Source organism: Somniosus microcephalus, chromosome 7 (assembly GCF_052327205.1).
Source record: "Somniosus microcephalus isolate GS21.2 chromosome 7, FLI_Smic_1.0, whole genome shotgun sequence".
Lineage (NCBI taxonomy): Eukaryota > Metazoa > Chordata > Chondrichthyes > Squaliformes > Somniosidae > Somniosus > Somniosus microcephalus.
Genome location: NC_140993.1, coordinates 273,538,141 through 273,565,811, shown reverse-complemented (window position 1 = coordinate 273,565,811; position 27,671 = coordinate 273,538,141). Strand labels below are relative to the sequence as shown.

Here is a 27,671-nt window from a genome sequence, read left to right as displayed (position 1 = left end):
CCTAACGTTCCATGCACGCACAGGCTGGCTGCGACATTTTAGCTGGCAGGCATGCGTGGAGTAGCGACGTCATGATGTTACGTCATTACAGAGTGTGGCAGTGTGCGTGCTTAAATATCAGGAGGTTTGTGGGAATGGGTCCACTGGCTGTGTAAGACCCATGGTACAGGAGCTAGTGGCCAAAGAGCAACATAAAAGCATAGAAACATAGAAGATAGGAGCAGGAGTAGGCCATTCGGCCCCTCAAGCCTGCTCCACCATTCAATGAGATCATGGCTGATCATCCAAATTCAGTACCCGGTCCCTGCCTTCTCCCCATATCCCTTGATCCCTTTAGCCTTAAGAAATATATCTAACTCCTTCTTGAATATATTTAATGAATTGGCCTCAACTGCCTTCTGTGGTAGAGAATTCCACAGGTTCACCACTCTCTGGGTGAAGAAATTCCTCCTCATCTCAGTCCTAAATGGCTTACCCCTTATCCTTAGACTGTGACCCCTGGTTCTGGACTCCCCGGCCATCGGGAACATCCTTCCTGCATCTAGTCTGTCCAGTCCTGTTAGAATTTTATAAGTTTCAATGAGATTATATACAGCTTTATGTACAATAGTCTTGGGGTGAAAGAAGTGCATGAACCCATACCAACTACCACTGTTAATTTTGCAAGTCCTGTCCCCAAATCTTTCCACCTGTTGTCAAGATTTTTTTGGTCACCTTTTTGTATCCATATTTACTATTGCAAATTGCTATATCAACAATTCCCATTCAATTTTTCTATGTCAACTGTCACAGTGTATTTGTGGGCTCTGGCCACTAGATGGCTCTATGGAGCAAGTTTTTGAAGTCTCTACTCTTTTGCTATCTTGCGTATATGGGGGAAAAGCAACCTTTTGTTCATCAATTGACTGTGAGGAACACCATGGGCAGTTAGTCTCTCACTCTGCCAGTGCATTTCACACTTCATCCAGAGCCACTGTCTGTTTCTTTACCTGTCCTATTACCATCTCGTCTCACCTTGAGTATCTCTAAATGTCTCTTCTTTCATCCCCTCCCCCATTTCCCATCCCCCAAACTGCCTTTTAATCTGTTTCATTTCCTGCCTTTTTTTTCTCCGTTCTGAAGAAGGGTTTCGGCCTGAAACGTTAACTCTATTTCTCTCTACGGATGTTGCCTGGCCTGCTGAGTTTTTCCAGCGTTTTCTGTTGTTGTTTCGGATTTCCAGCATCCGCAGTATTTTGCTATCGTTACCATGGGCAGTTAGTCTATTGAAAAATTTCTAGGGTACCTAATACTAGCCGTTGAACTTTTAAAACCTTTTGAGCTGATAGTACAGTGGATTGGCCTGTTGGTACAAATATTAAGCATGAATCGCGTTACCTTATGAGAATGCTCTACTTCCTCATTTTTAGGCTCTTGCCAGCATAAGCCACGTGGCACATGTTACCGTAACGACCAAAACTGCTGATGGGAAATGTGCATTCAGGTAAATATTTTATCACTCTCACTTTTTGGGGTGCGGTTTACAAATGAGCGTCCTTCAGAGCAGTCCCACCATTAATAACCAGGCGATCACTGGGAGCGCGCCCGCAATTCCCCTGTAGGTGATCCCAGGGCACCGAGATCTGCGCATTTGTTCTTTGCAACACCTTGAGCCCCACCCCACCTGAGGATGAGAATGTGGTGATGACCTTCTCACAGGGCCCTCTCCTGCAGCTGCAGGTTGATCAACAGGGCTTGACATAGAGGTTATTCACTTTGGTAGGAAGAATAAAAAAGCAAATTATTATTTAAATGGGGAGAGATTACATCAGGTACTGCAAGTAATTAGGAAGGGAAATGGAGTGTTGGCCTTTATTGCAAAGGGAATGGAGTATAAAAGCAGGGAAGTCCTGTTACAACTGTACAGGGCGTTGGTGAGACCACACCTGGAGTACTGCGTACAGTTTTGGTCTCCTTATTTAAGGAAGGATATACTTGCATTGGAGGCAGTTCAGAGAAGGTTCACGAGGTTGATTCCTGGGATGAGGGGGTTGTCTTATGAAGAAAGGTTGAGCAGGTTGGGCCTATACTCATTGGAGTTTAGAAGAATGAGAGGGGATCTTATTGAAACATATAAGATTCTGAGGGGGCTCGACAGGGTAGACGCAGCGAGGATGTTTCCCCTCGTGGGGGAATCTAGAACTAGGGGGCATAACTTCAGAATAAGGGGGCACCCATTTAAATCGGAAATGAGGAGGAATTTCTTCTCTGAGGGTCGGGAATCTGTGGAATTCTCTTCCCCAGAGAGCTGTGGAGGCGGAGTCATTGAATATATTTAAGGTGGAGATAGACAGATTTTTGAACGATAAGGGAGTCGAGGGTTATGGGGAGCGGGCAGGGAAGTGGAGTTGAAGCCAAGATCAGATCAGCCATGATCTTATTGAATGGCGGAGCAGGCTCGAGGGGCCGAATGGCCGACTCCTGCTCCTACCAAGTCTTATGTTCTTAGAACTGAAAATTCCTATATTTCCAAAAGGAGAAGAACTACATGGCATAATTGTTATCCTTGTCATTTGCCCTTAAATCTTCCTTCTTTTAAAGTTATACCATACAGCCACCTTTATTTTTTAGCTCTCGGTTGTTGGGAGTGAACTATTTGTGGTTGTGTCCTCGTTGCCTCATTAGACAGTGAAGAGACAATAGGGTAGATTTTAGAATTAGCCCTCCAGATCTGGAGCTTTGCACAACAGCAGCACATATCATTGGGGGGGGGGCGCGGACCTGCACACCTGAATCCCTGATAGGTGCCCCCAGCTGGTGCAGCTCGATGCGGGGAGCACAGATTGATAAAATCTGCCCTAGAATTCCTCAGCCGCTCTTTAGCTTGAGGCAGTGACGAGGGGTGGGGATAGTAGTTCGATCACAGGCGTTTTAAAAATATATAAAACCTTACATTATCTTCTCTGTTCTTTAGAGGTAGCTACTGCGATGGGAGATTAAAAGCCCCTCCAAGACCATGTGCTGGAAACCAAGGTACACAGATCACAGTAAGTTCCTCTTCAATATTTTAACCTTTAGTTTGTTTTTTTTCTTGTTTGTCTTGTTTGTTTTAGTATTCAGTGTACTTACTGTTGTTTCTTCTCGGGTACAGTACCCCTCCCTTTCAAAACTACCTTCATAGCCCAGCTTGACCCTTCTGTCCTTGCAAACCTCTGCCCACACCTTCAACATCCCTTTCCTTTCCAAAGTCCTCTTGTTGCCTCCCAAATCCATACCCATTTTTCCTGCAACAGCCTGTTTGAATTTCTCCGGTCAGGTTTCCGACCCTACCACAGCACTGAGCCAGCAGTACTCAGTCACAAATTACATCCTCTGTGACTTTGACCGCGCTGCATTTTCCCTTCCAGCCTTCCTCGTCATCTCTGCGGCCTTTGACACAGTGGACCACACCATCCATGTCCAACATCTTTTCTGTTGTCCAGCTGAGCGGGATTTCTCTTGCTTGCTTTTCCACTCTTATCTCTCCAGTTGTAGCCAGAGCTTTTATTTTTTTGCATTGCAAAAGAAAATGGTCCGGAGTGCAAAGCCGGCTGCTGATTCGCTATCACTCAGGAGAATTTAGAGCCCTTTATACTCTACCTGACGCCAGATTATATCACTTGTGTTTAGAGCCTTGGTAAACAAGATAAAGTTCTGCTGTTCCACGTTCAGGGCAGGTCTGTATACTCCTTTAACCTTGATGCAGTGCCGTTGACTGCCAATGCATCTGTCTTCAGATTACTGCCTCCTGTTCTGGCCCGGTAAACTTGCTGGCTGGGCAAATAATACCCATCGCAGGCGCACAGAACTGATTCTGCGGCGGTTACAGCCTGCTCACTTCCCATTTCCAGCCATTTTTAAATACGATCTATGTTAAAAATGGCAATAAACAAACTCCCTCGCCCCTCTAGCTCAGGGATTTTTTTGTTTTGCAATTGTTTGACAGGGACCCCTCCTGGTTGCACATGTACAGAGGGATAGTCCCTGTCTTACTGAGCAGCCTCCGAGGGATCTGTAGGGAGACTGATGTTAAATAAGAAAGAACTTGCATTTATATAGTGCCTTTCGTAGCTTCAGGATGTCCCAAAGTGCTTTACAATCAATGGAATACCTTTTGAAGTGTAGTCACTGCTGCAGTGCAGGGAAACGTGGTGTGCTTGAAATCTCCATGTGATGTCTTTGTCTGTTTTATATTAGATATCACACAACACCAGGTTATAGTCCAACAGCTTTATTTGAAATCACAAGCTTTCGGAGCGCTGCTCCTTCGTCAGGTGAAGTGGAGAGATGCATAAAAACACAGCTTATATAGTCAGAGAATAATGTCAGATGTTTACAGGTAATCTTTCTAACTGCCATTTATCACACCTCGGCAGAGAGATAATCACAGCAATCAAAGGTGTGAATGGTGTAAACCTGTAAACATGACATTATTCTCTGACTATATAAGCTGTGTCTTTATGCATCTCTCCACTTCACCTGATGAAGGAGCAGCGCTCCGAAAGCTTGTGATTTCAAATAAAGCTGTTGGACTATAACCTGGTGTTGTGTGATTTCTTACATTTGTCCACCCCAGTCCAACTCCGGCATCTCCACACCATGTTTTATGTTAGGGGTGGAATTAATAAGAGAAGGAGTAGACCATTTAGCTCCTTGGGAGTAGGCCATTCAGCCCCCTGAGCCTGTAACACCATTCAATTAGATCAGGGCTAAACTGGTCCTCAAATCCATTTCCCCACCTTTGACCCATATTTTTTTTTATTCGTTTATGGGATGTGGGCGTCGCTGGCAAGGCCAGCATTTATTGCCCATCCCTAGTTGCCCTTGAGAAGGTGGTGGTGAACCGCCTTGAACCGCTGCAGTCCGTGTGGTGAAGGTGTACTCACAGTGCTGTTTGGGAGGGAGTTCCAGGATTTTGACCCAGCGACGATGAAGGAACGTCCGATATATTTCCAAGTCAGGATGGTGTGTGACTTGGAGGGGAACTTGGAGGTGGTGGTGTTCCCATGCGCCTGCTGCCCTTGTCCTTCTAGGTGGTAGAGGTCGCCAGTTTGGGAGGTGCTGCCGAAGAAGCCTTGGCGAGTTACTGCAGTGCATCTTGTAGATGGTGCACACTGCAGCCACGGTACGCCGGTGGTGGAGGGAGTGAATGTTTAAGGTGGTGGATGGGGTGCCAATCGAGCGGGCTGCTTTGTCCTGGATGGTGTCGAGCTTCTTGAGTGTTGTTAGAGCTGCACTCACCCAGGCAAGTGGAGGGTATTCCATCTCTCTCCTTACTTGTGCCTTGTAGATGGCGGAAAGGCTTTGGGAAGTCAGGAAGTAAGACACTCTCCGCCGAATACCTAGCCATACGTCTTATAGAATCACAGAAAGTTACAGCACGGAAGGAGGCCATTTTGGCCCATCGTGTCCGCCCCGGCAACAAAGAGCTATCCAGCCTAATCCCACTTCCCAGCTCTTGGTCCGTAGCCCTGCAGGTTAGAGCATCCCAAGTGTACATCCAAGTACTTTTTAAATGTGGTTAGGGTTCCTGCCTCTACCACCCTTTCAGGCAGTGAGTTCCAGACCCCCACAACCCTCTGGGTGAAGACATTTCCCCTCAAATCCCCTCTAAACCTTCCACCAATTACTTTAAATCTGTGCCCCCTGGTTTTTGACCCCTCTGCTAAGGGAAATGGGCCCTTTCTATCCACTCTATCTATGCCCCTCATAATTTTATACACCTCAATAAGGTCTCCCCTCAGCCTCCTCTGTTCCAAGGAAAACAGACCCAGCCATATATCTCGTAGAATCATATCCAACAAAAGAAAAACGAGCTGTTGTGTCTCGGAGTGTGGCTGCTGCAGTAGCCCTTGTTCTGCTTGGCCCTTGGATTGTTTAGTGCAGTGTTCCTGATGTTGGCATCTGCTTTCAGGTGGAAGATCTATTCTACAATATTGCCACACGGAGGAAGGCTCTGAAAAATCCAAGCGAAGAGTATTCCAGAATCGTAGAAGTTATGAGCAGGTAGATACAATTTTTTTTAAAATCTATTAATCTTCTGCTGCGACTCTTTTTTTGTTAGTATCACCTGTTCTGTGGTTGAAACTGAGCTCATCCATTCTTTTAAAAGGGAATTGGTTGCTTGAAAAAAGAGGAATATCGAAGAGCATGGGGAGGGAGTCCCAGAGTGGGATTAGACTAAGTAGACTTATGGCGAAAAACACTGAGACAAACTAGATGGGCTGAATGGTCTTTGTCTGTGTTGGAACATTCTGCAGTGAAACAGTAAGATAATACTTGATGTAAGAAAACTACTAGGCACTTGGTCTGAGTATTAAACACGGCTTTAATCAACTGTTTTACAACATGGAGGTCTAGTTGTGTCCTTCACTAGTTCCTGTTAAGAATGTCCTGCGCAAGCTGGGCCCATGCCCGAGTATTTATACTCCCTGGACAGCGCCACCCGTAGGCCGCTCTATTATTTCATAAGTCTTTCTTTCATGAATGACTGACTCATGTCAATCCTTGTATCCGTTAACTGAGCAGCTCATGGGTGAGTGCAGTTTATAGGTGCTGGATGAGAGGGTCATTTACTAACACTGAAGAAATTGACGTTTATTCTGTATGTTTGAATGGAAGTACTTGAACAAACTGCTTGGAGAATAAAGGGGGGAAACTTCATCATTCAGCAGACATTACCTGGTCGTCTCAACTTGTGATTTTTAAAAATATATTACTTATTACTTAAAGTTTGTCGTCGACAAAGGTTGAAACTCGGGGCGATTGTAACCTCCAAAAATGGGTGGATTGGGGTCGGGTGAGGTGTTTATAAAAAAAAAAAATGTAAAATCTCAAACCCGACCCCAACCCACTTCCAACCCCCCACTCCCACCTCCGGGTTTAAAACTCCCCAGCATGCAGGCCCGACCAAAACTCCTCCTCCCCGCCCCCCGCTTACAAAACCTGTCCCCGTCAATATCGGGGCCTCACTCTCTCCGGGTTACAATCTAATCTCCACTTGTGCACCCATGTAACACCTTAAGGAGAGTCAAGGTGGAAATCCAACTGTTGCACTTGTTCTAACGGTCGTATCTGTTGACGTATATCCAGGTTGGGATAAATAACACTGTCTGCACAATCTGTTCTTGGCCGAGGAGCTCCCTGTATTTCCACCAGATGGCGCGAGCTGGTTATCGTAACTAATAGGAGCGCCAAGTAACTGTTCCTTTGCAGAATTTTCTAATTACCGATGCCCATGGTTATATTTGGTCACCATGTTCCACAATCTCTCCTCGCAGGTATGCCATTCACAATGCAGGAGTGAGCTTCGCGGTGAAGAAGGTGGGTACTGAATGGCTTGACTGGATCTCTTCCTCTTCCTGAAACATTTCTTTTGCGAGTCTGGAGGAGCTCTCCCACCTAAAGGGGAGTCCTGCTGGAAACACCGGGTTGGACTTTATGAATTCCCGCTCCAGGTGCTGAGCGACAGACTGCAAGTCGAGAATTTGGACATATTCCGTCCAAAAACGTGGACTCTATGGGCAGGATTTTCATTGGGCGGTGGAGGCGGGATTGGAGGCGTGGGGGGTTAAAACCCCAAAATCGGGGGGCATGAACCCATCCCGCCCCCAACCCGCCTCCATGCCAGTTTCAAAGGAGGCGGGTCCCCAACCGGCACTGGGACCCACCTCCCCGAGGCGGGAAGGGAATTAGTGCCAATTAACTGCTTGTTAACAGGTAGTTAACAGGCAGTTTTTAGCCTAATCCCTATTTTTATCCCTGAAGTGTGGGATTCCCAACGGCTCCAAACCACGCCAAGTTAGCGAGGCGGGCCGTCGGGCTGAAGGGCTTGGAATGGTCAAGATGTCCGGTGTTCAGGTGAGTGATGGGTGCATGAGTGAAGAGGTAAGTGTGTTTGGTGTGTTTAAAGTATTTAAAGAAGTTTTAATTACCTTTACTTACCTTTACAGCCTTCCTTCCTTCAGGTCTCGGGAGTCCCTCATCTCACCGGCACAGAAAGCAAAATGGCCGCGATCTGTCAAAAGTTGCAGCATTCAGCTTTCTGTTCTGGAGAGATCTCTAAATCATCCTGAGAGGAAGGAATTAACTTAGTGTACAGATTGTCAGTGTTTGACAGCTTCAAACAGCTGTCGAACGCTGATATTTCATCTGTCAAAAGGTCTTGACAGATGAAATATCAATCTGTGATGTCACCTGTTGCCGGGTGGCCCTTAATTGGCCTGCTGATCCCACTGGGCGGGCTCAACAAGGTCAATCAAGTGAAAATCACATGGGTTGGCTAGAACTCGATGGAGGCGGGACTACAACCCCGAAAGTTGTAGCCCTGCCTCCTACCCGACTCCTCAGTGAAAATCCAGCCCTGTGAATCTGTCCTGCTGACTTTCCAGGTGAACGGTCTGGGTTCCCATCTTGCAAAATTCTGCCCTGGGAGTGCTAGTTTGTAAAGTCCATCCCACGAGATATTCCAAGCAAGTTATTAACTGTACCGAGATAACGACAGCGGAGTCTGGTGACTAGTTTGTAGCTTTGCTGTCCCGTGAGTGAGCATTTACTTCTGGGAAGTACAAAAGGGTGTAGCCTGTGTGATTGACACTGAGAGACTGGCAGCTTCAGTGTGTCAGTAGGCCAGTGTTCTCCTCACCATTAGTGATCCCTGGATTTATTGTCCTGCACTGTGACTCTGTCCTTTTGACAGCACTGTCAGCAAAGGACTGCACGTGGCCAGTCTGCACCGCCACCCATTGCCAGATTTGCTTTCTAATTAGCATACTACTGAGTCCAGACAGCCTGCAGTTGGGGAGGGAAGAAAAATCATAAGAGTAGAAAAAAAAGGCACAAATCCTTGGAAAGAAAAAAAAGGGATAAAGTTCATCTTCCTGGTAACTGGAATGGTTCATACCTGAAATGCAAACGGGTAATTCCAACCCATTTCATAGTTAGCGAGCTCAGTCTACTGAGGGCTCAGATTCCGCTGTTGGGGGTAAGAGAGCTGGTAAAAATGGCACCTTCCCGTGCAAGCGCAGGAGATGCAACACCTGCCTTTTTACCTTCCCACTGCCCAGGGCCCCAAACACTCCTTCCAGGTGAAACAGCGATTTACTTGTACTTCTTGCAATTTAGTATACTGTATTCGCTGCTCACGATGCGGTCTCCTCTACATTGGGGAGACCAAACACAGATTGGGTGACCGCTTTGTGGAACACCTCCGTTCAGTCTGTAAGGGTGACCCTGAGCTTCCGGTCGCCTGTCACTTTAATTCACCGCTTCACTCCCACTCTGACCTCACCGTCCTCGGCCTCTTACACTGTTCCAATGTAGCTCAATGTAAGCTCGAGGAACAGCACCTCCTCTTTCGATTAGGCACTTTACAGCCTTCTGGACTCAATATCGAGTTCAACAATTTCAGGCAATAACCCCTGCCCCCCATTTTTCATGCTGTATGATTTTGCCATCCCCATTTGCAACATTTTATCTTTCCTGCCTCTTTCAAAAGCACAGTATGTTCCTTCAATGCCCTCTCGTCTCCGCACCTGCTTAATATCTGTTCCATCTCCAGCTTTTTCCAGTTCTGATGAAGGGTCCCAGACCTGAAACGTTAACTCTGTTTCTCTCTCCACGGATGCTGCCTGGCCTGCTGAGTGTTTCCAGTGTTTTCTGTTGTTATTTGGTAAAGATGGGGAGTCAGAGCTGGTTTGCTGCTCTCTCGGGATCTGAACTAGGCAAGTGCCAATGTACAAAGCAGCTTCTGAATGGGGATTGGACGGCACCGCTGTCAATTCTGGCTCCCCAGGTTTGAATGTAGTCCAGAATGACGGGTTTATGGTCTCCTCAATCTTAAGCGAAATGAGTTTGAGTCCACAGTATAGATTGGGGGAATCTAGAACTAGGGGGCATACTTTCAGAATAAGGGGGCACCCTTTTAAAACGGAAATGAGGAGGAATTTCTTCGCTCTGAGGGTGGTGAATCTTTGGAATTCTCTTCCCCAGAGAGCTGTGGAGGCTGGGTGATTGAATATATTTAAGGTGGAGAGAGACAGATTTTTGAACGATAAGGGAGTCGAGGGTTATGGGGAGCGGGCAGGGAAGTGGAGTTGAGGCCAAGAGCAGATCAGCCATGATCTTATTGAATGGCGGAGCAGGCTCGAGGGGCCGAATGACCGACTCCTGCTCCTAGTCTTATGTTCTATTCTAGTGGGCGTGGGCCAATAGCGCAGTCTACAAATGAGCAACTTCATGCAGAGGTTATCCAGCATGGGGGGAAATGGGAAAAATCCTAATAGTGCCGTAGGGGATGTTCTCCTGAGCTTGAGGATTAAGGCGTGTTGGTAGAACAGGGACAGGATGATTGAACTCTACACCTGGCCTGCGCTATATCTGGAAAACGGGCGGAAGGAGGCAGGCACTTGCTGAATCAGGAAGTTTACCCTGCCTCTTATACCAGCAGCGCTCCTGTGGGGTTGCTCATGAGGATTTGGAGGATGTGCAGTTTTAGAAGGGCTGCGACCAACAAAAGTGCGATTGGGGGAAATGTTTACCGGAAGTAAGTGTGACAATTACAGGAAATGTATGCTGGACACAACACTTGGTAAATGATGGGTTAATCGATTTACATTGAGGTCTACAGCACAGAAACAGGCCATTCGGCCCAAAGGGTCCATGCCGGTGTTTATGCTCCACACGAGCCTCCTCCCACCCATCTTCATATAATCCTATCAACAAATCCTTCTCACCCTTTCTATCTCATGTCTTTATCTACCTTCCCCTTAAATGCATCTATTCTATTTGCCTCAACCACTCCTTGTGATATTGAGATAGCTGGATCGAAGCTTTTACAATCATTTCATTGTGGGAAAGAGGGGGGTAAGATGGGTACTTTTTGCTTGTTGCTATTGTGCAAAGTGTTAATAATTATTTGTGTGTGTTTGGTGTGTTATTTCTAGCAAGGTGAAACTGTTGCCGATGTGCGAACGCTGCCCAATGCCTCAACCCTGGACAATATTCGAACAATCTTTGGGAATGCCGTCAGCAGGTATGGCCTGTTCCGAAGGTGTGTTTTATATCTTGGGCAGCTACCTGTTTAAAACGGGGGATACACGATATCTGCAGTTACACACTGGGTTTGTTTCTCGACGAGTGCCCACCACCATAAGTCCTAACTCAATAGCCAAAACCTGGCGGAGAACCTCAAATACCGAGGAAGCTGCAGCCTCTGCTGAAGATAAGAGTTGGATTTCTCGGTTGGCTCCAAACTAGAGCTGGAATCTGTAGTGAAAATTTCTCTCTTTTTGCTGGTTTCAGATCTTTTAAGGCCTGTTGTAGGTTGGTGCTTCTGCCAGTGCTGCCCTCCGCTGGCCTCTATTTAAATACTCCAGTTGCTCTCTGCCCTTCTCTCTTCTTCTCAGGCAGTCCCTCGGAACCGAGGATGACTTGCTTCCACACTAAAAATGAGTTCACAGGTGACTGATGAGTCCAATGCGGGACCTACAGTCTCTGTCACAGGTGGGGCAGACGGTGGTTGAAGGGGCGGGTGGGTGGGGTGCTTGGGTTGACGTGCGCTCCTTGCGCTGCCTGCGCTTGGCTTCCGCTTGCTCCCGGCGAAGAGATTCGAGGAGTTCGGCGCCTTCCCGGATGCTTCTCCTCCACTTTGTGCGGACTTGGGCCAGGGATTCCCAGGTGTCGGTGGAGATGTTGTACTTTTTCAAGGAGGCTTTGAGGGTGCCCTTGAAGCACTTCCTCTGCCCACCTGGGGCTCTCTTGCCGTGCCGGAGCTCCGAGTAGAGCGCTTGTTTTGGGAGTCTCGTATCAGGCATGCGGACAATGTGACCCGTCCATCGGAGCTGATCGAGCGTGGTCAAAGCTTCGATGCTGGGGATGTTAGCCTGAGCAAGAACACTGACGTTGGTGCGCCTATCCTGCCAATGGATTTGCAGGATCTTGCGGAGGCAGCATTGGTGGTACCCCTCCAGTGCTTTGAGGTGCCCGCTGTACATGGTCCATGTCTCTGAGGCACACAGCAGGGTGGGTATCACTGCTGCTCTGCAGACCATGAGCTTGGTGCCGGGTTTGAGGCCCTGGTCTTCAAACACTCTCTTCCTCAGGCGACCGAAGGCTGCACTGGCACACTCTGCCCTTACTTCCAACTAGTGTTAAAATAACAGCAGTGCAGCAAATTCTAACGTTTTACAGAGTGCCCGGCACTGCCAGTGTTTGCATTTCTTGCACTAAGTACTGATCTGAAGGGGAGCACAGCCCACATAGAACCACGATGGTCCCTGACACGGGACTGCCACGGGAGCGCACTTAGCATTTCGTCTTACGCTACCTAGATGTGACTGCAACGCCTGTGGTCACCTTACTTGTGGCACTGAAGCTGGAGGGCAATCCGCCGTGGGCACAGCCCCATGTGTGGTCCTTCGAGTGACCGCGGCCGTGAACTTTGGTGCTTCACAGCCCATCGAGGCTGGCACAGGGGACTTGACGGCAGTGAGCCTTTCCTCAGTTTACCGCAGTCCCCACCACGTACACAGTCGGTGCTTATCCCGGACAGCCACCTACATCGGGCAAACCGCGCTAACCAGTCACCATTACCGTAGGAGTCAATTAAAAGACGTTATTTAAAACATATTAAGTGCGCTGGCTTTTACTTGCAGTTCAGCACCTGCCGATCTAAAATATCCATTGAATTCAGGCAAAATCAAGTCTTCGTGCAGCTTTCATCAGCTGGTTGAAGCTGCCTGAAGTCTCCCATCAACTTTTCACACTGTTCACCGCAGTCAAAAAGTGGAGACTTCAGTCAGCTACACTTCACTGTTTGCACTGTTAACAACTACGGAAGTTATTGCATTGAATTAGAGACAGAACTTGCATTTCTATAGTGCCTGTCACAACCTCCGGACGTTCCAAAGCGCTTTACAGGCCAATGAGGTACTTTTGAAAGTGTAGTCGCTGTTGTAATGCGGGGAAACGCGGCAGTCAGTTTGCGCAGAGCAAGCTGCTTCAACCTGTTACGGTTTTACCGGCCACCGTGCATAGTGGGCAAATCGCGTTTGCACAAACGCACCCGCTATATGTGGTGGGAACTGTAGTGTTGAGGCTCTGCCCAGCCTCGCAGCCTGCCAAGCCATAGTCCCAGAGATCCAGGCAGCAAGGCTTCTTTGATCAGAGCAAAGGTGTGGGACATCGTCGACTGTTCTCCCTTGTCTATTCTACCTGTTACATCCTCAAAAAATTCCAGGAGATTAGTCAAGCACGATTTACCTTTTGTAAATCCATGTTGACTTTGTCCGATCCTGTCACTGTTTTTCAAGTGCTCTGCTATTGCATCTTTTATAATGGACTCTAGCATTTTCCCCACTACCGATGTCCGGCTTAACGGTCTGTAATTCCCCGTTTTCTCTCTACCACCTTTTTTGAATAGTGGGGTAACATTAGCTACCCTCCAATCCATGGGTACTGTTCCAGATTCCATCGAATGTTGGAAGATGATCAGTAATGCATCTACTATTTCTAGGGCCACTTCCTTAAGTACCCTAGGATGTAGATTATCAGGCCCTGGGGATTTATCGGCCTTCAATCCCATCAATTTCCCTAACACCATTTCCCTACAAATACTGATTTCTTTCAGTTCCTCCCTTTCATCAGACCCTATGTTCCCCGACATCTCTGGGAGGTTATTTGTGTCCTCCTTTGTGAAGACAGAACCAAAATATGTATTTAATTGGTTCCCTGCAAGCTTACTCTCATATTCTATTTTCCCTTTCTTAATTAATCCCTTTGTCCTCCTTTGTTGAATCCTAAACTGCTCCCAATCCTCAGGTTTACTGCTTTTTCTGGCCAATTTATATGTCCTCTCCTTGGATCTTATGCTATCCCTAATTTCCTTTGTTAGCCACGGTTGAGTCACCCTTTTCGTTTTATTTTTATGCCAAACTGGGATGAACAAATTCTGTAGTTCATCCATGTGGCCTTTGAATGTTTGCCATGATTTGGATGAGGTAACCAAATGTAATATTTCCAAGTTTGCTGACGACACAAAACTAGGTGGGTTTGTGAGTTGTAGGGGGATGCAAAGAGGCTTCAAGACGATTTAGACAAGTTGAATGAGTGGGCAAATACATGGCAGATGCAGTATAACGTGGATAAATGTGAAGTTATCCACTTCGGTGGAAAAAACAGAAAGGCAGAGTATTATTTAAATTGTGATAGATTGGGAAATGTTGATATACAGAGGGACCTGGGTGTCCTTGTACACCAGTCACTGAAAGCAAACATGCAGGTGCAGCAAGCAGTTAGGAAGGCAAATGGTATGTTGGCCTTCATTGCAAGAGGATTTGAGTACAGGAGCAAGGATGTCTTACTACAGTTATACAGGGCCTTGGTGAGACCACACCTGGAGTACTGTGTGCAGTTTTGGTCTCCTTACCTAAGAAAGGATATACTTGCCATAGAGGGAGTGCAACGAAGGTTCACCAGACTGATTCCTGGGATGGCAGGACTGTCGTATGAGGAGAGATTGGGTCGACTAGGCCTGTATTCACTAGAGTTTAGAAGAATGAGAGGGGATCTCATTGAAACGTATAAAATCCTGACAGGGCTAGACAGACTGGATGCAGGGAGGATGTTTCCCCTGGCTGGGGGGTCTAGAACGAGAGGTCACAGTCTCAGGATACGGGGTAGGACATTTAGGACTGAGATGGAGGAGAAATTTCTTCACTCAGAGGGTGGTGAACCTGTGGAATTCTCTACCACAGAAGGCTGTGGAGGCCAAGTCACTGAATATAATTAAGAAGGAGATAGATAGATTTCTAGACACAAAAGGCATCAAGGGGTATGGGGAGAGCTTGGGAATATGGTATTGAGATAGAGGATCAGCCATGATCATATTGAATGGCGGAGCAGGCTCGAAGGGCCAAATGGCCTACTCCTGCTCCTATTTTTCTATGTTTCTATGCACACTTGCTCCTCAGGCTGGCTGAGAATATTACTCCGTCAGTGATGCAGAGTCACAAGCCACTTTGAGATTCATTATCCAGATCAGGGAACACTGAGAAACCCTTGAAAAGACTTGTGAATTTCATGCTGTATTTTTGTTTGTTTCCACTGCAGGGAATTAATTGAAGTGTGTCTTGAAGACCCAAAATTTGCTTTCAAAATGAAAGGTTATATATCCAATGCAAATTATTCAGTGAAAAAGTGTATCTTTTTACTTTTCATCAATCGTAAGTGAACTTTTTAACTGGTTACTAGAAATGGTTTATTTTTCTAACTGGGCTCCAATCCGCTTTACTAACCCATTGCTCCCATCCTTTTGATTCATATCCGACGGTGTCCTTGTTTACCACAAGCTTGAAATTGTGAGGCTTGTTCCCAGCACGATGTCTTGCTGGAGTCGCATGTGATCAGAGAATTGGACAGGGAGCTCGGAGCGCACTATGTGTGGGACTCCCAATTTTCTGCCTGTTAATAGTCAGAAAGTTCGGGGGCGCTGACCTCCTCGCCTGATTGTCTGAGCCCTGCTCCAATCAGGATGAGACTCTCTACCGGGAGAGGAAACTCTCAATTTTGTGACTTACCTCTACCGAGGTACTGAGGCCAGGATTACCCTCTTTACAGAAAGACTTGCATTCATACAGCACCTTTCACGACCACCGGACATCTCAAAGCACTTTACAGCCAATGAAGTACTTTTGGAGTGTAGTCACTGTTGTAATGTGGGAAACGTGGCAGCCAATTTGCGCACAGCAAGCTCCCACAAACAGCAATGTGATAATGACCAGATAATCTGTTTTTGTTATGTTGATTGAGGGATAAATATTGACCAGGACACTGGGGAGAACTCCCCTGCTCTTCTTCGAAATAGTGCCACGGGATCTTTTATGTCCACCTGAGAGAGCAGACGGGGCCTCGGTTTAACATCTCATCCGAAAGATGGCACCTCCGACAGTGCAACGCTCCCTCAGCACTTCATTGGGAGTGTCAGCCTAGCTTTCTGTGCTCAAGTCTCTGGAGTGGGACTTGAACCCACAACCTTCTGACTCTGAGGTGAGGGTGCTGCCCACTGAGACACAGCTGACACTTTACTTAAGTAATGGTGGGTCTTTGATGGGTTGGGACTTCCACCCATCCCTGACCCAGGCCAGTGTTCTGGGATCAGAGTGATTTAAGTAATTAGTGTGGGAACTGGGTGCCCCCCCACCCACCCACCCTGTTTGGTAGTGATGGCGGGGGTATTGCTGCAGCGCCCGGGGACACTGGGGTGACTAGCGACACTGGCTGATGTTTTGGAAATTTGAACCTGCAACAATGGTCACTCTGATTGATTGCACTAGGAAAAACGTGCATTTAAAATTTAAACTCCTCCCACAGCAACACTGGTGGCACCAGCGTTCCATGCATGCAGTACTGTTAAGGGGCACGTGAAAGGAAATATGATGTATGATTATGTGCCTTTGCCTATCCTAGTGATGTCACGCAGTGCTACCCCAATGGCTGCAGCATGGCTGGTGGAAGGCTGCTGACTTTCACTGGGGGAGACATGATGGCCTCTGCTGGACGACCTTGAGGAGCTGGTGTCTGAGAGTGTGAAATTGTGTGACGGTGTTTCTCCTCCCTCTTGTCCTTCTCCTCCCTCGCCCTCTCCTCCCTCGCCCTCTCCTCCTTCTGTCAACCATTGACTGGGCAGGCTGGATTTCTTGGTTGTGTGAAATGAGGAAACCACAAGGGTAGAGCTGGGGTGAGGGGAGGGCAGTAAAGCAAGCGCTGCATGCTTACACCATTCGCAGCTTGTAAATTAGAAGATTATGTGGGTGAGGGGGAAGTGGGATGTGAGAAGGAGGATAACGTATGAGGATACCAGCGCCTTGTATTCTTTCAGCCCTGCTGCTGGCCAAGGGCTCAGCCATGCTGCTGCCAAGAATGGCCAGCACCGTCTCCTCTAAGGGGGTGAGGTGAAGCTAGGAATGTGAGGTGTGCCTCGTGTTTGGTACAGATTGTTGGTCGGTGAGTGATGTGGGGGGTTGGGTCGTGCAAAGAGCCGTGTGTGAGGCTAGTGGTGCAGTTGGTAGGAGACAACTTTTGAAGATGCATTCACTGACCTTGACCACTTGTCTGAAGTCATGAAGCTTCTTTGGGCACTGGAGCCAGGTCCTGGGGGGGCGACACTGCTGACAGTGATGGCTTCGGTGATCTGGTCCCACATCATTCTTTCTGGAGGGCCTCCTGCTGGCCCCTGTGGGTAGAGGACCTCTCTTGCGGTGTTGACGCCCTCCACAAAGCTGCATGCGTGACCCTGGGTGCCACTTCCCTGGCTTGTGCCAGTTGTGTTTGTGCTGAAGCACTTTTACCATTTTTCTACGTGCGGAAAGCAGTTCAACGGAAGACTGCCATTTCGGAATTATTTTTAACGTTTATATATTTTTTTTCAGAAGGCAGTTGAGCTTTAAGCGCTAAAGACTGCCTATTTTTAAACGATTTTAATTTTTTTCATTTTAGAAGGCAGTTCCCCTTTAAGGGATCGACACTGCTTTCTAAAATGAAAGGCTAGCTTTAAGACAATGCTGCCTCGTAAGTCGGACGGGGTGTAAGTCGGACAGGGTGTAAGTCGGAGCCACGGTACACTGGGCTTCCTGCTGAGATAACTGTCCGAAACAGCGCGCTAGACAGCAGGTTTTGCGCTGCGCTAATTTAAATCGGCAGGCAGCACCAACATATCTGTGCTGCCTGCGCTCTTTGTGGGCAGCCGTTAACATCGGCCCGTGATGGCAGCAGCCGGTTTCCGGCCGAATTGAAGCTCTAGGCCATCCTCTCTCTTTGTCCCTCTTATTCCCTTTTTTGGATCTCCTTTGTACTTTCTATATTCAGCTTGGTTCTCTACTGTATTGTGAACCTTTCAATTGTCATCAGCCTCCTTTTTCTGTCTCATTTCAACCTCTATATCTTCAGTCATCCAGGGATCTCTAGCTTTGGATGCCCTTCCTTGACTCCTCATAGGAATTAGTCTACTCTGTACCTGAACCATCTCCGCTTTGAAGGCCTCCCATTGTTCAGTTACTGTTTTGCCTACCAATTTTTGATTCCAATCTACCTGGGCCAGATCCTTTTCCAACTCACTGAAGTTAGCCCTCCTCCAGTTAAATATTTTTACGTTTGATTGCACCTTGTCCTTTTCCATAAATATTCTAAACCTGATATTATGATCTCTACTCCCCAAATGTTATCCCACTGAAACATGCTCCACTTGCCCCACTTAATTCCCCAGAACTAGTTCCAGCACTGCCCTTTATACTGTTACTATCCCAGTCTATATTAGGATAACTGAAGTCCCACATTCTCACTACTCTGTAGTTCTTGCATCTTTCTGTAATTTGCCTGCAAATTTGCTCCTCTATCTCCTTCCCACAATTTGGTGGCCTATAGTATACACCCAGCAGCGTAACAGCTCCTCTGTTATTCCTTAATTCTAACCAAATAGATTCTGTCCTTGGCCCTTCAACTACATCATCCCTCGCCAGCACTACAATAGTTTCTTTGATCAACGTTGCCACCCATTTTGCACCCCCCCCCCCCGCCGGCTTTTATTCCTTCCCTATCTTCCCTGATTAACTTGTAGCCAGGAATATTTTAAGTTCCCAATCCTCCCCTTCTTTGAGCCACGTCTCTGTTACTGTCACTATATCATAGTTCCATGTGACGTCTTGCACCTGCAGCTCACCAACCTTATTTACCACGCTCCTTGCATTTATGTGCATGTACTCCAAACCCATCTTAGGCTGCTTCGCATTTGCCCCTCGTCTGATCCCTCCTATTTCTGAACTATTCTTTATTCTAGTGCTATTTGCCTCTCCCAGTCCTCTCTAATGTTTTGGCCTGGTGCCCATCCTCTGCCAAATTAGTTTAAACCCTCCCCCACAGTACTAGTTAACCATCCCGTGACGACATTGGTCCCGACTCTGTTGAGGTGCAACCCGTCCAGCTTGAACAGGTCCCTCCTGCGCCAGAACTGATCTCGATGCCCCATGAATCTGAAGCGCTCCCTCCTCCATCATGTCTCCAGCCACGTGTTAATCTGTTTTATCCTACTATTCCTTTCCTGTCCTGCGTGTGGCACTGGGATTACTACCTTTTGAGGTCCTGCCTTTTTTAACTTCCGAGCTCCTGAAACTCTACTGCAGGACCGCAACCCTTTTCCTTCATATGTCATTGGTTCCTACATGGACCACCAGATCTCTGGCTGTTCCCCTTCCTTTACCCTGGTACCAGGGAGGCAACGCACCATGTGGAACTCACTGGTGGTTCCAGAAACGCCTGTCTCTCCCCCTGATTATTGAATTCCCTATGACCGCTGTTATTCCACACTTTGTTGTGTCCCCCCTGTGCAGTTATTTGCCCCACAGTGCCATGGATGTGTTCTAGACTGCACTCCCCCAAGGTGTCGGCACCTTCACTGGTATTCAATGCTGAAAACGGTTTGAGAGTGCCACGCTCCGGGAGGATTCCTGCCATCTGCCTGCCTCTTCCTATCCCATCGGATGGCCACGCACTTACTATCCTCCTGAACTGTCTGTATCTGCGGGGTGATCACCGCCTGGAAGGTGCACTCCAGGAAATTCTTTTGTTATTTGTGTGTTTGTAGAATACTTTACAGTTTCATTTTATTTCCTAGTTCCTGTTTGCTTTCCTATTTTTTTTTTTACTTATTTCCTAACCTCTTCATATTCTCTTTTGTCAGCCTCTTTACTGTCTGTGTACTTAGTGTAAGAAGTCACACAACACCAGGTTATAGTCCAACAGCTTTATTTGAAATCACAAGCTTTCGGAGCGCTGCTCCTTCATCAGATGAAGTGGAGAAATGCATAAAAACACAGCTTATATAGTCAGAGAATAATGTCAGATGTTTACAGGTAACCTTTCCAACTGCCATTTATCACACCTCGGCAGAGAGATAATCACAGCAATCAAAGGTGTGAATGGTGCCCAAACAGGTCAGTCAGGAAAACATTACATCAAAGAACAATGAGATGGGTCACAAGGGGTCAAATATTGCAGATTGCAGTCCAACTCCGGCATCTCCACACCATGTGTACTTAGTGCATGCCTTTTTCTTAGTTTCAATTTTACCCTTATCTCTTTATTCATCCACGGTGTCTCATTATGGGCTAGTTTGTTCTTGTTTTTTTTAGTGGAATAAATTTCTCCTGAACGCTATTGATCACCGTTTTAAATATTACCCTTTGCTGTTTTATCAATTTTTTTTTCCAGTTTACCTTCTCTAGTTCCATTCTCATCCCCTCCAAATGAGCTTTTTTCCAGTCGATTTCTTTGGTCTTTGACTGAGAAAAACACAAGTAAAACATTGTTTTAAATCTTATACGTTATAATTGCAGTTGCCACATGTTCCCCTGCACGTACTTCTCTGATCTATTCGGGATCAGTTCCCATTACTAGATCCAATAGTGATCCTCTTTTACAACAGCAAAATACTACGGATGCTGGAAATCTGAAGTAACAACAGAAAATGCTGGAAACACTCAGCAGGCCAGGCAGCATCCGTGGAGAGAGAAACAGAGTTAACGTTTCAGGTCTGTGACCCTTCATCAGAACAGGGTCCCAGACCTGAAACGTTAACTCTGTTTCTCTCTCCACGGATGCTGCCTGGCCTGCTAAGTGTTTCCAGTGATCCTCTCTTGTTGGGCTTCTTACATACTGGGTAAGAAAGGAGTCCTGAACACACTGTAAAAACTCCATTCCCTTTCCCCCTTTCACTACCTCTTGCCAGTTTATTTGGGGGTGGTTGAAATCTCCCATGATTATTATTCTATGTCTTTTACTCATTTCATAGATCTGCCTACATATTTCTTCCCCCACTTCCCTTCCACTATTAGGTGGTCTGTAGAAAAACCCTACGAACATGATCGATCCTTTCTTATCGTTTGTTTCATATGGATTCTGTTTCTATCTTAATGTTAGTTATGTCCCTTTTTTCCACTGCCATTATGTTATCTCTTAATTAGTACAGCTACTCCAGCCCTTCCTTCCCTATTCTATCCTTTCTAAATATGTTATATCCTGCAATATTTAACTGCCAGGCCAGTTCTTTATTAAGCCATGTTTTTTCCGTTATCCCTGGCTCCTCCCTACGAATTATTGCCTCCAGTTTCCCTGTGGATTGACAAGACATTCACTGAGAACATTGTATGAACACATTTCTAGAAGTAGCAGGGTCCACAGGTCCTCACTCACCTGATCAGTTTTTAAGCTGTATGATGTAATAAAACTCACTACACACTTGGTTTGAGTATAAAGCAAGGCTTTAATCAACTTGTTTCAGAACATGGAGGTCTAGTTGTACTTCACTAGTTCCTTGTCTTACAAAATGTCCCTGGGAAGTTGGGGCCGATGCCTGAGTATTTATACTCCTTGGATGGCGCCACCAGCTGGCCGTCCAGCATTATTTCATAAGTAGTTTCTTGATGATGAGATTTATAACACTGGGGGGGAGAAAATGGGTGAGTAGCGCCACTTGTTAGCGCCTAAAGAGGCAGGCAGTGGCTGTAGCGCCACTGGCTGCGCCTCCCACAATATTGAGTTGGGGCGATAATGGTGGCGTTAGCCTTTTGCGCTGCGCCGCCACCGATGACGTCATCGGTGTGCGCAGCGTCCCGTTCGCGATATTTGGTAGCAAACGGCGCAGTTGCGGCGTTCGCTACCTATGCCCAGTTCACGGGGCCTTACTGTGCCGGCAGCGGCGCAAGTTAAGGTGAAGGTGCGGGGCGGCCGCTTTTTTGGCGGCCGCCTGCCAGCACCTCCGTCCCCGGCCTCCTAACCCCCCCCCCCCCCCCCGCGGCATTGACAGCTGTTTCCCAAGAGCCCGGCACTTCTCCTTGGTGCCGGGCTCGTTTGCCGGCACTCGCGAGCGGGGATCACGCTGTTGCAGGTACCTCCCCCTTAACAGTGGGAGGAAGGCCTGCAGTACCGCAGCGTGCCATGCTGCAGCGTGTGGCGCTGCGGCACGTTGTGCTGCAATATTCAGTTTCAGCGCCCTAAGAGGGACGCGGAGCACCTCGAGCCTCGCCCCGTGCCCCTCGAGGGGCAATGAAACTGAATATCTGACGATCGCTGAAGCCTCAAACGCTGCGCTAAATCCTGTGCTAGGCGACTTTTGCGCCACTTTGGCACCCCAACCCAATTTCTCGGCCCGTATATTTTAGGACTTCCCTTCCGTGCCCCTCTTCAGCTACGTATAACCCCGCTATTCAAGAAAAGATGGCGAGAGAGAAAGCGAGGAACTACGGGCCAGTCAGCCTGACATCAGTCATTGGGAAAATGCTGGAATCCCATTATTAAGGAAGTGGCAACAGGTCACTTAGAAAATAGGCAGAGTCAGCGGGCTTTATGAAAGGGAAATTGTGTTTAACAAATTTATTAGAGTTCTTTGAGGATGTAACTAGCAGGGGTAGATAAAGGGGAACCAGTGGATGTAGTATATTTTGAATTCCAAAAGGCATTTGATAAGGTGCCACATAAAAAGTTGCTACGCAAGATAAGGGCTCATGGGGTTGGGGGTAATATATTAGCAAGGATAGAGGATTGGCTAACAGACAGAAAGCAGAGAGTTGGGATAAACAGGTCATTTTCCGGTTGGCAGGCTGTAACTAGTGGGGTGCCGCAAGGATCAGTGCTTGGGCCTCAGTTATTGACAATCTATATTAATGACTTAGATGAAGGGACCGAGTGTAATGTATCCAAGTTTGCTGACGATACAAAGCTAGGTGGGACAGTAATCTGTGAGCAGGACAAAGAGGCTGCAAAGGGATGTGGATAGGTTAAGTGAGTGGGCAATAAGGTGGCAGATGGATTATAATGTGGGAAATGTGAGGTTATTCACTTTGGAAGGAAGAACAGAAAAACAATATTTTTTAAATGGTGAGAAACGATTAAATGTTGATGTTCAGAGAGATTTAGGTGTCCTCGTACAGGAAACACAGAGAGTTAGCATGCAGGTACATAGAAACATGGAAACATAGAAGAGAGGAGTAGGCCATTCGGCCCCTCGAGCCTGCTCCGCCATTTAATGAGATCATGGCTGATCATCCAAACTCAGTACCCTGTTCCTGCCTTCTCCCCATATCCCTTGATCCCTTTAGCCTTAAGAAATATATCTAACTCCTTCTTGAATATATTTAATGAATTGGCCTCAACTGCCTTCTGTGGTAGAGAATTCCACAGGTTCACCACTCTCTGGGTGAAGAAATTCCTCCTCATCTCTGTCCTAAATGGCTTACCCCTTATCCTTAGACTGTGACCCCTGGTTCTGGACTCCCCCGCCATCGGGAACAGCCTTCCTGCATCTAGTCTGTCTAGTCCTGTTAGAATTTTATAAGTTTCAATGAGATCCCCTCTCATTCTTCTAAACTCTAGCGAATATAAGCCTAATCGACCCAATCTCCCTTCATACGTCATTCCTGCCATCCCAGGTATCAGTCTGGTGAATCTTAGCTGCACTCCCTCCATGGCAAGAACAGAGAGTTGGGATAAATGGTTCATTCTCAGGTTGGCAATCAGTGACTAGTGGTGTTCCGCAGGGGTCAGTGCTGGGACCCCAACTCTTTACAATCTATATTAATGATTTGGAGGAGGGGACCGAGTGCAACGTATCCAAGTTTGCCGACGATACAAAGATGGGAGGGAAAGCAGTGAGTGAGGAGGACATAAAAAACCTGCAAAAGGACATAGACAAGCTAAGTGAGTGGGCAGAAATTTGGCAGATGGAATATAATGTTGGAAAGTGTGAGGTTATGCACTTTGGCAGAAAAAATCAAAGAGCAAGTTATTATCTAAATGGAGAGAAACTGCAAAGTGCTACAGTACAAAGGGATCTGGGGGTCCTGGTGCATAAAACACAGAAGGTTAGTATGCAGGTACAGCAGGTGATCAGGAAGGCCAATGGAATCTTGGCTTTTATTGCAAAGGGGATGGAGTATAAAAGCAGAGAAGTCTTGCTTCAGTTATACAGGGTACTGGTGAGGCCACACCTGGAATATTGCATACAGTTTTGGTTTCCATATTTAAGAAAAGATATACTTGCTCTCGAGGCGGTTCAGAGAAGGTTCACTCGGTTGATTCCGGAGATGAGGGGGTTGACGTATGAGGAAAGGTTGAGTAGGTTGGGCCCCTACTCATTGGAATTCAGAAGAATGAGAGGCGATCTTATCGAAACATATAAGATTGTGAGGGGGCTTGATCGGGTGGATGCGGGGAGGATGTTTCCACTGATGGGTGAGACTAGAACTAGGGGGCATAATCTTAGAATAAGGGGCTGTCGTTTCAAAACTGAGCTGAGGAGAAACTTCGTCACTCAGAGGGTAGTAAATCTATGGAATTTGCTACCTCAGAGAGCTGTGGAAGCTGCGACATTAAATAAATTTAAAACGGAGATAGACAGTTTCCTAGCTGATAAAGGAACTAGGGGTTACGGGGAGCGGGCAGGGAAGTGGACATGAGTCTAGGTTCGGATCAGCCATGATCCTGTTGAATGGCGGAGCAGACCCGAGGGGCCATATGGCCTACTCCTGCTCCTACTTCTTATGTTCTTATCCTTCTTCTGATAAGACGACCAAAACTGCACACAATACTCACGGTGTGGTCTCACCAAGGCCCTGTACAACTGCAGCAAGACATCCTTGCTCCTGTACTCGAATCCTCTCGCTATGAAGGCCAACATACCATTTGCCTTCTTAACCGCCTGCTGCACCTGCATGCTTACTTTCAGCGACTGGTGCACAAGGACACCCAGGTCTTGTTGCACTTCCCCTTCTCTCAATCTATTGCCATTCAGATAATAATCTGCCTTCCTGTTTTTGCCACCAAAGTGAATAACCTCGCATTTATCCACATTATACTGCATCTGCCCAATCACCCAACCTGTCCAAATCGTACTGGAGTTTCTCTGCATCCTCCTCACAGCACACACGCCCACCCAGCTTTGTGTCGTCTGCAAACTTGGAGATATTACATCTAGTTCCCTCGTCTCGATCATTAATATATATTGTGAATAGCTGGGGTCCAAGGACCGATCCCAGCGGTACCCCACTAGTCACTGCCCGCCACTCGGAAAAAGACCCGTTTATTCCAACTCTTTGCTTCCTGTCTGCCAACCAGTTCTCTATCCAAGTCAATACCTTACCCCCAATCCCAGGTGCTTTAACTTTGCACGCTAGTCTCTTATGCGGTACAGCAACCAATTAGGAAGGCAAATGGCCTGTTGGCCTTTAATGCAAGGGGGTTGGAGTATAAGAGTAAGGAAGTCTTGCTCCAATTGTACAGGGCCTTGGTGAGACCACACCTGGAGTACTGGGCACAGTTTTGGTCTCCTTATCTAAGGAAGGATATACTTGCCTTGGAGGCGGTGCAACGAAGGTTCACTAGATTGATTCCTGGGATGAGAGGGCTGTCCTATGAGGAGAGATTGTGTAGAATGGGCCGATACTCTCTGCAGTTTAGAAGAATGAGAGGTGATCTCATTGAAACATACAAGATTCTGAAGGGATTGACAGGGTAGATGCCGAGCGCTTGTTTCCCCTGGCTGGAGGGTCTAGAACTAGGGGTCACAGTCTCAGGATAAGGGGTCGCCATTTAAGACTGAGATGAGGAGGAATTTCTTCACTCAGAGGGTTGTGAATCTTTGCAATTTTTTACCCCAGAGGGCTGTGAATGCTGAATAGTTGAGTATATTCAAGGCTGAGATCGATAGATTTTTGGACTCTCGGGGAATCGAGGGATATGGAGATCAGGTGGGAAAGTGGAGTTGAGGTTGATGATCAGCCATGGTCTTATCTGAGGAAGGATGTTCTTGCCATGGAGGGAGTGCAGCGAAGATTCACCAGACTGATACCTGGGATGGCAGGAATGACGTATGAGGAGAGATTGGGTCGATTGGGCTTATATTCGCTGGAGTTTAGAAGAATGAGAGGGGATCTCATCGAAACTTATAAAATTCTAACAGGACTGGACAGACTAGATGGGAAGGATGTTCCCGATGGTCGGGGAGTCCAGAACCAGGGGTCACAGTCTAAGGATAAGGGGTAAGCCATTTAGGACAGAGATGAGGAGGAATTTCTTCACCCAGAGAGTGGTGAACCTGTGGAATTCTCTACCACAGAAGGCAGTAGAGGCCAATTCATTAAATATATTCAAGAAGGAGTTGGATATATTTCTTAAGGCTAAAGGGATCAAGAGATATGGAGAGAAAGCAGGGACAGGGCACTGAATTTGGATGATAGCAAAATACTGCAGATGCTGGAAATCCGAAATAACAACAGAAAATGCTGGAAAAACTCAGCAGGCCCGGCAACATCCGTGGAGAGAAGAGTCAATGTTTCGGGTGAACCCTTTGTCAAGACTAAAGAGGCACAGGGAATGAAATAGATTAAAAGGCCGGGCTGGGAGAGAACAAAAGAGAAGAGACATTAAGAGGCATTCAAAACCAGACGAGATGGTGATAGGACTAGTGGAGACAAAAGACGGCTCTAGATTAGGTGTGAAATGCGCTGGCAGAATGGGAGACAGCTGCCATGTGGGAGACAGCTGCCATGTGGGGGGGGAGAAACCAAAACAAAGGGGTGGATAAAAAATATAAGTAAAAATGTAATGGGGGCCGAGGTTATGATCTGAAATTGTTGAACTCGATATTGAGTCCGGAAGGCTGTAAAGTGCCTAATCGGAAGATGAGGTGCTGTTCCTCGAGTTTACGTTGAGCTTCCGTGGAACAATGCAAGAGGCCAAGGACGGTGAGGTCCGAGTGGGAGTGGAGCGGTGAATTAAAGTGACAGGCGACCGGAAGCTCGGGGTCCCCCTTACGGACTGAACGGAGGTGTTCCGCAAAGCAGTCACCCAATCTGCGTTTGGTCTCCCCAATGTAGAGGAGACCACATCGTGAGCAGCGAATACAGTATACTAGATTGCAAGAAGTACAAGTAAATCACTGTTTCACCTGGAAGGAGTGTTTGGGGCCCTGGACAGTGGGAAGGTATAAGGGCAGGTGTTACATCTCCTGCACTTGCACGGGAAGGTGCCAGGGGAAGGGGTGCTGGGGGTGATAGAGGAGTGGACTAGGGTGTCTCGGAGGGTCAGTTATTATACTGAATTTGGATGATCAGCCATGATCTCATTGAATGGCGGAGCAGGCTGGAGGGGCCATATAGCCTACTCCTGCTCCTAATTCTTATGTTTTTATGTGTATCTCAGATGGAAGGTGTTATTTTACCAATTGGTGCTTCAAGCAGAGAGCCTCACTCGCTGGGAGCGTATATCGTGAATTTGGGTGCATGAATCCCACCTTATTCCATTCATTAGAAACCACTCCAGGCTCTCTGTCTGGAGCACAATTTAGTAAAATTATCTATCCGGCGGATGGTGATCACAGAGTTCATGTCTAACTAGTTTAGACTGGCCTTTCAGTTTTACCCAGACTTCTTTTCTCTCCTACCCATCTCCAAGAAGAGAGAGCCACTTGCTGTGATTGGTGCCTGTTCAAGGCTGACTTCTGTCCCTGAACACCAGACCGACCTGCAGTTTGATGGTGTGGAGAATCCTGCATGTCCCTACTGCAATTGAATGTAGTTCTGCCCTACAGTTTAAATATTCAAACGTACCTG

The 27,671-nt window shown here is 47.1% G+C and overlaps 1 protein-coding gene across 3 annotated transcripts in view; it reads left to right on the top strand.

Annotated features, from left to right (window-relative positions):
* The window catches only part of mlh1 (mutL homolog 1, colon cancer, nonpolyposis type 2 (E. coli)), a 91,273-nt gene that overhangs the window by 26,554 nt on the left and 37,048 nt on the right, over positions 1-27,671 (top strand). Inside the window, exons 4-9 of one of the 3 annotated variants that reach the window (XM_085993811.1) lie at positions 1,410-1,483; positions 2,954-3,026; positions 5,933-6,024; positions 7,299-7,341; positions 10,962-11,050; positions 15,127-15,239. In XM_085993811.1, coding sequence (XP_085849937.1) covers positions 1,410-1,483; positions 2,954-3,026; positions 5,933-6,024; positions 7,299-7,341; positions 10,962-11,050; positions 15,127-15,239 — 484 coding nt within the window. The remainder of the gene's footprint in view (positions 1-1,409; positions 1,484-2,953; positions 3,027-5,932; positions 6,025-7,298; positions 7,342-10,961; positions 11,051-15,126; positions 15,240-27,671) is intronic. The other 2 variants (XM_085993812.1, XM_085993813.1) reach the window with 2 other exon arrangements.